The sequence below is a fragment of the Pteropus alecto genome, unplaced genomic scaffold (assembly GCF_000325575.1).
Source record: "Pteropus alecto unplaced genomic scaffold, ASM32557v1 scaffold113, whole genome shotgun sequence".
Classification (NCBI taxonomy): Eukaryota; Metazoa; Chordata; class Mammalia; order Chiroptera; family Pteropodidae; genus Pteropus; species Pteropus alecto.
Window position 1 is genome coordinate 4,510,374 of NW_006433949.1, and position 13,152 is coordinate 4,523,525.

The 13,152-nt window shown below is 37.7% G+C and overlaps 2 protein-coding genes across 3 annotated transcripts in view; one reads left to right on the forward strand and one right to left on the reverse strand.

Moving 5' to 3' along the window:
• The window catches only part of TAOK3 (TAO kinase 3), a 143,872-nt gene extending 130,754 nt beyond the window's left edge, over positions 1 to 13,118 (reverse strand). For both annotated transcript variants that reach the window (XM_025044496.1, XM_006908598.3), the window contains exon 1: positions 12,845 to 13,118. The gene's annotated coding sequence lies outside the window, so the exon portion shown is untranslated. The remainder of the gene's footprint in view (positions 1 to 12,844) is intronic.
• Positions 1 to 13,152, forward strand: part of SUDS3 (SDS3 homolog, SIN3A corepressor complex component) — an 86,615-nt gene that overhangs the window by 37,272 nt on the left and 36,191 nt on the right. Inside the window, exon 3 of the mRNA XM_015586780.2 lies at positions 12,363 to 13,101. Coding sequence (XP_015442266.1) covers positions 12,363 to 13,101 — 739 coding nt within the window. The remainder of the gene's footprint in view (positions 1 to 12,362; positions 13,102 to 13,152) is intronic.

Genomic DNA, 13,152 nt, shown 5'->3' on the forward strand with positions numbered 1-13,152 from the left:
AATAAAGATAAAACAGTGAACCATATAAGATACAGTGCACATTTTTGTTCACAGGTTTGCTAATTTAAGTCACGAGAGTTTGCAGCAAAACAGTAAGAGCTTAAAAAGTCAGAAAAAGCTGCAGACAGGAAGTAAACTTTACACGAGTTCTTGAAGAAAAGGTAAATTTGAGCAGGCAGGGAGACGGGAGGAGGGCTTTTTGAGTGAAGTAAATAACAGTCCCAGAGGTGCAGACTTGAATGACTATGGTGTTTGAAAGACAGACTGACTCCAATAGAGCAGAAAGGACGGGCCAAAGAACATAGGAAATGAAGCTGGATAAGTAGTGTGGGCCAGATTAGAAAGGGTGTTGAAATTCAGGCAGAAGAGGTTAGGTTTAATGTGGTGGAAAACAGGGAACCAATGAAGCTTTCTGAAAGAGGAGGGCATGCTGCAAGTAGTAGCACTTAAAGAAGGTTAATCAGATGAGTTGAAAAAAACAGGCGGAAATGAAGGAAGGCAATTGTAGTAATCCAGGAATGAGGTGATAAGGGTCTGATTAGGATAGGTGCAGAGACGCAGCATATTTCAGTGGCAACGTGACGGACCTTGAGATTGTAAAATTAGGGGTCCCAGAAACAAGGATGACATATAGACTAAGTCAGAGGCTGCCTCCCAGGTAAAGGAGTTGTACTAGAGATTAATAAGACCTGGAAATTTCAAAAATAGACATATTCACAAAACCTAAATGTTTTTCAGTAACCTACAAGTAGTTTCATTTTTTTGTTTAGTGAATTTAATTCAGGTGCCCCCAAATTTCACATGTGCTTTGCTAATATAGCCTCATGAAAATATGCTTATGTCAAAATTAGCTGTTTTTCAATAAACAAAGTTAACTGACTCATTACAGGATATGAACTCTCAGAGACTAACATAGTGAAAACAGAAAAATATTCTTCTTTCTACTCAAATGTATATACTTTATTGTCTGATTCCACAAAACAGACAAAAAAAAACCCAAGTTTTTTTTTTTTAGCTGATCTAAAATCTTGAGACTTAGTCCTAAGTATATGTGATAGTGATCCAGTCAGAAGAAAACAAGCAAACTCTATGGAGAAAATGAATTAAGAAATCAGCACTTTGCCATGTTGTTTTCTTGAGCTGTGCTATCAAATTGGGAGGAAATTCTATGAGGTGAGGAACAAAGAGAAAATGTTACTAAAGCTAAATTTGGCAGATTGATTTTTTTGTACTAATAATTATTTAAATCTATAGTTAACTCTTCCCCTGCTTTCTCTCCCTGCTTAGAATGGGTAATACATAATGTGGTAAGGGGAGTGCTCTCGTGGTACTTCCTCAATAATTCTATTATTGTAACGCTGATTCCATTATCCATACATGATTGCATGCATTGTTTTATATCTCTTCCCATGGTCATTTTCTGGTAGAGCTGTGATTAAGAATTGAAATGTCCAAAAACAGCAAAAATAAACATTTCTACTATCACTCACTGAGCTCTTCCTTTACACTGTGTGGCCAAACTTGTGCTTTTCACACATGACCTCATTTAGTCCTCACAACAATCCCGTGGGGTAGGTACGTCGATTATGCCTATTTTACAGTTGAGGAAACAGAGGCTTTAGGAGTTAAGGGATTTGTACAAGGTCACAAAGCTAGTGAGCTTCTAAGTGGCACACATGTTCATCTGACGTGCTCTTGTTAATCATTACACTGCTAACCCCAAACACATGTGACCGAAATGAAAAATAAGATGTATAAGGGACTTGGACATGCTACTCACTGTGTAAGAGTTAGTGGGGAGCATCAATTCTAAGAACCGTGTCAGTGACACAAAAGGATAAATTCCTTAACTCACTTCTAACCTTTCCTTATAGTACTGAAAACACTACACTCTATTCCTGAAGGACGGTGGGACACTGCTAGAAATGATAGTGAACTGTCCCCTCTTTTAGTAAGATAATTACATTACTATTTGATGGTACTGAAAGGGTCTCAATTTGGTTACGTTTTTAAAAATGCTCCTACTTAGATCAGCCAGGTCATGACTAACTAGGCTGGTTGGTGACATCAAAACGTTTAAAAAAAAGTATTTTCTTAGTAGAATATCTAATGATCTGAGCAACCTATATAACTCCTACCAGTGACCCTGAAATAGACACTAACCTTTTAAAGCTATTTCTCAGTACATAAAATACATTCATAAGACACTTCTAAAAATAACTCTTCACTGTAATTCTGTCCTTATGCATCTGGACAGAGATGTCATATTTCCTCCACAAAGCTTCCTTTTATGTTGCAACAGTAAGAATCTCAATTTCAAAATGAACCAGAACAATCGAGAACTACAAACTCCTTCATGAGATATGATTATTTTATTAGTATTTTATATGCATTGTCCAAATATGATGGGACATATTACATTTTAACTCTGCAATTCTTTTAACTATAAAGTAAAGCAATTATAATTTAAAGTTCTGTCTTTCCTCGTCTCTCTTTTTTTCTGTTAACACCTGGTCTTCCACAAAAGGGTCAGTGTGATCTCTGCAGAGCGTACATAAGGAATATGACCATGATAAACTAAAAAATAGAACATTAAGCACATATCAAGTAATTCAGAAGATTAAAATTTGTCATTTGTGTATGAAACCAGCAAACAGTTGGTTATAACTGGTTCAGTTATGACTGGTTAAATAAACATGTACAAATTAATAGGATGCAGTTAGTAACTTCTACTTTTCCCTCCAAAGAGTGGTGTTTTGGCAGGCAGCCATATAATCTGCACTAATCTGTCACTACTGTGACGCCCCACCCACTTCCTCTGCCCTACCCCCATTCAAGCTATGACTGAGATACATCTGGAGAGCTAATATTACATTCAGACAATTGTAAAGGCCTCTCTATAAAAACTAAAATTTGCATGATTTATACTTTTAAGTATTTAACATTCAAAAAATTTTAAGAAAAAACACATTCTGTGACATCACATTTAAAGATTACTTGAAAGTTTTAATTTCCTTCTTTATATATTAGAAAGGATAGAGCCCCCAAATCAGTAAAACCCTCTGGCAATGCTTCTTGAATGAAAATGTGTCTTATGTACAATTATAAGACTTTAATTTACACTTCTAACATGTAAAGTATTAGGAGTTTGTAAGTCCAGGGTTATACACATTTCATTTAAACTTTGTTCCAAGAGCCTAGTGAAGCTGGTAAAGAAACTATTAAGGTAGTTTTCCTGGTTTCTAAAATATTTTACATAACATACAAACTATGAGATGTTAAATAAAAAATTATCTACTTTCTTACTCCATCTAATTCCATTTTATGAACTAGAGTAGTCCCATAAATTATTAACCCATCGCTAAAATATTTTATTTTTATATTTTAATAAGTAACTAATCTTATATACTAAAACAAAATTACAAAACAAAGTAAACGTGATCAAATCTTCCAACTTTTCTGTCTCTAAATTTGGTATTACATTCACAAAATTACTCTGTTTCCTATCCTATTTTCCCTCTTTGTAAAAGAAGAAAAATAGGATGTGGCTTTGTTAGTTTTTAAGCTAGGATGAAAAGTATGCCATTTTGAGTAGCTTAATTTTGAAATATTGTTTTCCAGTAATAATATTATTAGCATAAACTGCATCTATTTAATAAACATGGCCTTTAGTATGTTTAAAATTTTTATTTAAAAGACTCTTCTGACAAGATTTTGATATTTTATTTGCAGCTCTGTATTTACCTTACCCAGGAGAAAGCAAAAAAAATTTAAACAACTTATGAAAAAAATTTCCACTTATATTTATTTGTAGGATATTAAATTACAAATTAAAATAAATAGGGCATATGAATCTAGTGACTTTTGAGGTTGATTATTCTTAGCTGGACTTTGAGCTAAGGCCATAAATATTCACATGAAATTCAACAAAGAATTTATTAGCAATGTTTAGATGCAAACCATATTTATAATTAAACACTAAATACAAAACACAACATCAAACTTACTCATAGTAGATCTTCTCAAATGTATGTCCTACATTTCCAGTCCAACATACTAAAGACATTAAAATGGTTTATTTAGCTACAGCAATAATAAGATTGCCCCAGAGATGGCTTTCTTTAAAAAGCTGCCTCTTAATCACTTAGGAAAGATAAAACTGAACTCAACTTAAGATGTAAGAACACTAGCACGCTATCAGCACCTTCATCCTGAGAAAGGAAGTTATTACAGTTTTATAAATGAGGCTTACAGAGAGTACTTCCTGGTCAGACAGTTAACGTCAACAGTATTTTATACAGCTTTACATTTCGACATTTTGAAAAGGTCTTTCTAAAAACTTTACCTGAATTTTTCCCCTCAGTCCCTACAAAAGAGGAAAACGTGCTCGAGCTAAACAAATCTTATGTAAAATCTATGAAATTCTATTAATGCCTATCTACCGTTACGGCATCATGTAAATATCAGAACTGGTTATTATTCTTGATAATAACATCAGCTGAAGTTTTAACTTTACATTTATGCACCCTCCACGTCCCCCTACCCTGAGTGCTAGAATAGAATGAGGTTTCCTGAGACACAGTAGAAGGTAAAGAAAGAACTTGGAGGACAACTCACCAATTCCTTGATAATGAAGAAGATGCAAATAAACACTCACATTTTAATTTTCAGATTTAAAGTTAATTCTCTTTTAAACTTATACATATACAAAAGTCAAGAAACCTTGTACAATCCTAATAAGGAACTGCAGATAAAACAGCATGACCTGGACGCTGCACATTACTATCGGTATTGCAAGCTTAAGTATTTCCTGTTATAACGCCCATTGGTTCCCACAGGTGCAAGTGCCTATGGGTACTGCCAATTTACCCTTCCTCTTGTAAGGGAACCACTAAAGGAGATCTCAGGTTGGCACAATCAATGCTAGGAACTATTAGGGCAGAACTACCTTGGGCTAATACCAAGAGCCTCCCAAACTAGGTTGATTGTGAATTGATGATTACCTGATTCTAAAAGGCTGAAGAAACTTTATTTCAATAGACTTTCATTATTTTTCTAAGATGCACTGTTATGAACAATGTATGCAACTTCACTCAGAAAATATGCATTAATTGTTTTCTCTGTACAAAGCACTATTCTAGGCACTACAAACACAGTAATGAACAAAACAAACTCCCTCTGGTCATTCATACACTATCTAGCAGACTTTTGACAATTTTATATATAATGAGAAAGTTTCCACAAAGACAAACTAAAGGGATCTGTATGGAAATTTGGAAAGTCAATTGTAGTGCTCACTACTAAAAAGCATTGTAATTAAGGCCACCACCAGAACCTAGTACATAAAAGAACTTTCCCAGAACGTAGTATATAAAAGTAGGAGTCTTTCTGCTTTCAGTGTTTCAAGAAGGCCATGTTGGAGGCAACCGCATATGTTACATCAGGGAAAAGGAAAAACTTCTCACCATGAGTCACCAATGACTAAGGTCTTTTAATTCAGGCTTAAAACACATTTCAAACCCAATTACTTGTACATGCAGAAAACTGATAACCCCAAATTAACATCAGAAGCTTGATCTGACCAATTCTCCGGGTTAATATCAACATCCAAGAAAAACAAGTGAAGGGCTTCTAATGGAATAATGCTCCTGTACTGAATTTTGTAATAATTTTGGTCAGCAAGCTTCCATTAAATTTTGTTACAATTAACAGTTTTCTTAGATTTTAGCCAAATTAAGACAATTGCTTTTGGATATATGTTGTGGTAGTGGGAATGGCTTTTATTTGCATTCAGTAAAACAAATATATAGTAAATTCAAGGCTGCTCAAAGAAAAACATAAAATCCAGAGAGTAAAAGGTACAGATAAACTCTGCTCTTCTGAGCTACACTTTACTTCCTTAGGATTTTACTTCCTTATGTTTAAAATAACAAACCCTACTTTTGAACCAACAAATTAGAGAAATTCTGAAAGCCAAATTTATCTATTTAGTCATTCAACAACTATTTATTGAGCACCTACTACATCTTAGGTATTGTTTTATAAGTTAGAGATACGGCAATGCATAAAAACAAATATCTCTGCTTTCATAGAACCTAAATCCCAGTGCAGAGATATAAGACAAACAAATGAATAAAATATTTGGTATGTCAGAAGGTAGTAAGCACTATGGACAAGAATACAATATGAAAGGTAGGAATAACCATAAGTTTATTTGTTCACAGTTGCAAATTGCTTATATCACAAAGTAAGCTCCCCAGACTCTACCTCTGACTCAGGTGAATAACCACCTTCTGTTGCAAATGACAGAATCTTATTTCATTTGTTGCTAATACCTAGAGAAAGGAAAACAAACTTCCAAAAACCTGAAGTTAGAACCTATTCCTTATTGATAAAACCATCACTGAAGGAAACAAAACTAACTAATCTCAAACACACTCAGAGTCAAAGTTCATTTTAGGAAATATCGTCCTGCTAAATATGAACATACAGATTTCCATATACTTGTTACCACTGGCATCAAATTAATAACTGTCAGGTTCAGAAGTAAATTCTTCACTTTAGAATTATCCCTGTTATCTGCACTAGCAGCAATAATTAAAATATAACCTTTGAACCTAAAATAAGTATTTAAATTTAATAGGGTTTAACAAATATGTATTGAGCAGATATTAATTGTAAGACTCTGTTCTTTTAAAACCAAAAAGATGGCTCACTTTCTCATAAACTTGGATGCCTTCTCCTACATAGCTGCATACCCCACAGGCTCACATACCTACTGCCCCCACCTCTGTGTGCATAAGCGAGCATGCGCACACTCCTGTCACCCTCACGGCCCCCAATCCATACCCCATAGTCATCCCACCCAGGGCACATACCCCAAACTGACCTCCACAAACACCTACTCACACCCAAACCCACTTGCTCCCAGCCCCCCTCCCATATCCACGTTCCCTTAATTCCTCCATGGGCACTGTTTAAAAAAAAAAAACAGAAAAAGAAAACCAAAAAGATGGATATTTAGGAAGGATAAGACAAATACAAACCCTATAATGTAATATCGGAGAGAATATCAGTGCAATAAGAAACAATACAAAGCAAGTACTTAGGGAATTCGAAGGAGAGCAGCAAGGATGATGATCAGAGAAGGCCTCTTAAAAGGTGGCACTGGAGGTAGGTCTGAAAAATGATGAGCAAAAGGCATTCTAGGGGAAATAATGGCAAGAACAAAGACCTGAGGTGAAAAATCAGCAAGTGCTTGGCAAGTAAGCAGGCCAATCTGGTTGAGGCACAGGAAATACATACATATATACATAAATATGTGGATTGTGGGGCAATAGATAAATCTGCATTTAACTCAGTAGGCCATGGAGAATTAAGGGTTTTGACATGTGAATGACAAATTCAGAGGTATAGTTAGGGAGATTGAGAGAGCAACTGCACAAGTCGGAAAGACAAAAACAAAAAGGAGACTGGAAAATTGTCACAGTATTTCTTCCCTAGCACCTTATTAAGACCCTCCTTCTTGGACCATTGAGAAGTAGAAAGTAGAAAGTATAATGAGTTGAAAAACCAGATCTAGGTCACAGTGGTCAAGTCTGCCATTGTCTGCATGACCTTGGAAAGTCACTTACCCTCACTGAATCTCAATTTCCTTATGTGTGAATCTATTATTTATTCTTTTTGGAGTCAGAAGCCATGAATTTCAGCAAATTATTAGATCTGGGAGTAGAGCAAAAACAGCAATAAAACTGTTTCAAGTGATTAAAATAATAGGCAGCTACCATTTATTAAACACGTCCTATGCATTTGTCACTGTGCTTGCTTCATTTATTCCTTAGAAGAATCCCATGAAGTATGTATTCTTATTTTACAGATGAGAGAATTGAGAACTTTAAGACTTAAGTAACTTAGCCAGGGCCAACCAACTGACATAGTGACAAAGCCAATATAGGTGCCTAGGTCTCTCTGAGGGTAAGGCCCTTTCTCATTCCAACATGCTTTTTCTTATATAGTAGCTAAACAGTGCTAACACTTGTTCTTGTGTTCCAAACGAATCACTGTCTCTTTTACCACCCTTTTGATGTACTAAAAGGTCTCGATGAGGATAAGAAACAAAGTGTGGACATAAATATAATCTACTTATTTGCTGAACATTCGTTCATTCACTCATTCAATTTACATTTATTGAGCATCTTTCATACTTTGTGCCTAGTACTGTACTTGGCATGGAGGATGCAAAGATAAATAACAACCATCTTTGCCCTCAAAATGCTCATGACTAGTAAAAGACAACCACACATAAACAAAGAACTGGTATACAATGACAGAAGAGAGTTTTGCACGAGAAATGGAAGCACAAATGTACATGAAGCAAAATATTGTAATTTTGTATCTCAGCTATTAAATCTTGACCTAGATCATTTAAAACTATATTTATGTGGTTTGTAGAAATATTCATGTATTTACACACATATCCTTCAAAAAGTAAAGGCTTATGTTCATGACAGAAGGAAAATTAGCCATGAACTATGATTTTGTTTAGCGTGTCTACTGCCAAGACTAATTAGGTGATTAGTTTATTTAAGAAAGCTTTCTGCCTTGATGAGTGCCATCTTATTGTAATGGGTAAATAAAATGCATTTGAACTGTCATGAGCCTTGATTGCTATGGACATAAGCCAGTGTCATTAGACAGAAAGTGAAACATATAAAACTAAATACATACCACATGAATTCTGGTTTGATCTGGAAGTAAAAAGTTATCCCATTATCCATCAAAAATAGTGGAAGAAAGTAAAATTGAACTCTTTCAATGAGTACTGTGGTAATTGGCTAATTAAATATTAAGCATAACAAAATGTACAATGTGGGGTTTTTGTCAGCGGTCATTTACTGAGGCCAGAGATGAAGTGAAAAGGCCCCCCAAAATAAACTCCAGCATGTCAATTGTGTTTGGAGCTAAAGCCACATGGGCCATATCTCTTTGTTTAATGGGAGTAGGTTTTGTTAGGTAGAAAACATTTGTTCCAAGGCATCTTCATTTTCTCACTCATTCTGGGGATGAAAGACATGTATTTGTTAGACAGCTGACAATGGTTAGGAGGCTGCTCTGTATTGACAAATCAAGAAACTGACCCTTAAGTCATTCTGTTGTAATACAGAAATAATTTAGAAAGACTTTAAATATACTTTAATGTTTTTAACAAATCTCAAATCAGAAAAAATACATTAGGTTGATTTATAAAGTATTTAGGTAAGTGTAACAACAAATAGCTAGAATGATAAAATGTATCAATTTAAATCCTACTCATTATCATAAAAATTCTAAATAGTTGTTGTGTTTAATTTGTTGCCCATAATGTAGAAATAAGTTAGATCACATTTTGGCCCATAAACATATCTAATTTATCTTAGATAAATATCATTTATTATTTTTTTTACTAAACTGAGTCTAAGAAACAGTAACAAAATTTTAATATATCCTCGCAAATTAAGCACCCAATTAAATGCATAAGGCTAAATAATTACAAACTGAACTCCCTATGGTGAAATGCAATTAATTATACAATATCACACAACTCAAAAATACTAATTCAAAACTATTCTCTCTGATTGACAGGAATTTCTCATTGAAGAATGAAAAGAAGTCTGAAAATGTCTTCTCAGAAGAGTGCCACAAACACTTTTCGATGGAAACTTTCTGTTTTCTTTTGGCAGGAGTAGGGAAGAAGCAAAGGATGGAGGAATAAATTATAAAGAGATTTTTAGCAGAGACTTTAAAATAAAAGTACTAGTAGTTTTCATTCATCTTCCTATACTACTGAAACCAACAAATCTGAACACTGGCAAGCAATGAGAACTTTTATTCAAGTTGGCTTAAACATTAAACCGAATTAGATATCAAGGTAGACTCTGAGATTACAATGGTTTGACTGTACAGGCCTCAAGTGGTAAAGAAAGTGTAAAATGGGTTATTGTATTTACTGGGCATCCTGCTAAACCAAGACTAAGAAAAGTCTAAGAACTACAAACCAAAAAGAACTTTCATTCTGTTGTTACTATATTCAGATGACGTATAAGGCTCCTTAATCTTGACTTTTGATTATATTTTTTAATTGAGAAGAAAGTTTAAATGAGCATAGGTGTAATAACTTTACATATTTACAGTTCTAGTGTTTTATTTTGTGAAACAAATGAAACTAAATTCCCACAGAATTCTTACTCCCCCCAGAACAAATCTCCCCAGAATAAAGTTATTGTAGATAGACCCTGTCACTAAAAATTCTATTACAATGAATCTCTTCATCATCTCCGGATCAATATCATAACGTAATGTGGTTTAAATGACTGCTTTAGTAATCAGTCAGGGAGTATCAGAACATTTTCTTTTTTTAAAAGGAAATAAGTTTAATGTTTTATCTTAAAAAACTGCTATTTGTACCAATCAGAAATGAGCTAGCAAGTATGATGAAAGAGCTTATCTGCTCAGTTTTATTACTTTGTAGAATTATTGGTACTGTGATTCCCAATTCTTCCACAGACTAGTTCATGTTTCATGCACTACACAGTGAACATATGCCCCTTGAAATAAACTCTTGAATTAACTGACCTTGTTTGCTTCTTGAATTCTACCTAGAGCTCCGGAAAAATAAATGTAATGGAAAAAATTACATTTAATATATCTTAAATATAGTGTCTCATAATTAAAATCTGTATTTCCTATTGCAGTTCCTCTTATCTTTGTAACTTTTTTCCTAGGAAAGGAGTTCTAATTAGTAGACTTTTCATAACTAAGTTCCACACTCTGAAGCCAGTTAAGAAATGTTCTGTATCAGGTAATATCAAATAAAATCCCCAAATGGCACATATCCTCTACTTATTATCACCTTGATGAAGATGACTTTAGTAATTTTTGTCTTGGATTGAAATAAGCAGTTCTAGGTAAGCCTTCTACGTTATGTCTCTGGGAAATAATGCAGTATTTCTGTCATCCTCTTAGCTGAAGCTGCCCATTACTAAACGTGGGCAATGGCTTCTAATAACATGTTTTAAACTCGAACCAAAGAAGATATTTAAATAACTGTGAAATGATACAGTTGTGACATTCACCATTATTTCCCAAATACCATCATTTCCTAACTCTTCATCTATAAAAAAGAAAAGAGGTAAGGAGAAGCAACACAGAGAAAAAGAGGTGAAAAAAATTCACATGCAAAACTATAACCATAACAAAGCACGTGCATTCAAGAGAACATGAGAAAGGTAGTCAGGGCAGTGTTAACTAACAAATGCTAAATACTTAGCCTGGTCATTAGCTTAATTTTCATATCCCTCAAAGTAGGAGGCTGCTCCCCAATTCCCACCCCCTATTGCTTTCCTCTATTTACTTCAGCATTTTAATAGACACACACTTGCCTCCCACCAGGGCATACAAGTCTGGTTTAAATAGGCTTATCTTTCTCCTTTGCTTGTCCTAGAATTATGCCTAAAGCTCAGTCCTGGTAGCTTTCAGGATGAGAAATCTAATTGGACAGTGCTGTTAGTTTAGTGACTCCAATACCTCTTTTCAAAATTTAGTTTGACCCTCCAACTATCTCCAACACACCAAAATTAAACAAATTTAGTATATATTCCTTTTAATCTGATTTGTAAACATTGATACTGATGTGCTGCCAAATCTGAGAAAGTTTCTTAGCTCCTCGCTGACCTAAAATGAAAAATATAGGGTCTATCAAAATAAACATCCTCATTGATCCAAAACGTGGGTCTCCAAAAGGATCCCTTTTCCTTTCAACTTGTTTGTGATGGGTTGAAAAAGCCCTCTCCAACTTTTCACGTTCTGATTAAGCTATTAAAGCCAGGTAGCCCCTCACTTTCAAGGCATCCACGCCAAACTCTTAAGAAACGAATGGGAAGCCGTGGGGCCAGTGAGGGAGTACCGCTATGTATCGCTCTTGATCTTTTAAGATCTCTATATGTCTGCCAGACCCCTCCAGCCCGTGCGTTCTACTTAAGAGATGTTTCATTACATAATCCCTGTTCCAGAGTCAGTCACGGGGGCTCAGGCTGTCCCACGCCTCACACGCTACCCTTAGGAAGCTCGGCTGACTGCAGACTCTGACTGAAGATGACTTCGAGCAGCACCGTGCCCTCTTCTCTGCTCTGCCGGCTGTCCCAACTCGCCCGGTGCAGCGACCCCGACCCAGGCTCCCTCACTTCTCGAGCCACGCAGGGCCAGGGCACGCTCAGAAGCCCCTTTCGCTGCGCCCCCGGCCCAGAGCCACTGGCCCGGCCCCTGTCGAGGACCTCCCCGCCAAGATCGGCTGTCCCGGCCCCGCTCAAGGCCCCCTTCCCTTTCAGACCCGCTGTCCCGACCCCATCACACCTGTCCCAGCTCCTCTAGGGGACTCCCACCCTCAGACCTGCTTTCCCGGCTCCTCTCGGGGACGCCCCTCAAACTCGCCCCTGTCAGGCACTCCCCCGCCCCGATCTGCCATCCCGGCTGCTCTCGGAGTCCCCTCTCTTCAGACCCGCCGTCCCGACCCGTTTCGGGAACTCCCCTCAGACCCACTGTCCCGCTCCCTGTCGGGGTCCCCTATCTTCAGACCCCCTGTCCCGGCCCCTCGCGGGGTCTCCCCCTTAGACTCTCTTGTCCCCTCCTTCTCTCGAGGTCCCTCACCCGAACCTCTGCCCCAGCCCCTCTCGGGGTCTCCTCTCCACAGTCCCGACCGTCCAACCCGCTCCCGGAACTCTCCTCACTCCGCTTCTCCCCGACCTCATTCTGTCCAAGATCCCCTCGCCCTGGCGCACGCTGTCACCGCCCCGCGCCCCGGTGCTCTCACCTCAGACCTGCTGTCACCACCCGGGCCCGGCGTCGCCGCTGCCGCTTCCTCTCTCACACTTGTTCCCGAGTCGCTCTTCTGCAGCTCGTCCCCTGGCGGAGCCCTTGGTCCGGTCGCTGAGTGCCCGGTCCGGCCGCGCGGAGCCTCCGCCCGCGGTCTCCGCGTCGCGTCCCACTCTCTCACGCAGGACCCCGCCGCCACCGCCGCCGCCGGGCGCCACACGGACACTCCCGCGGCCGCCGCTGCTGCTGTCCGAGGTGCGGCTCCTGCCAGGGGTGGCCAATCGCACCCGACTGCGCCGAGCGCGC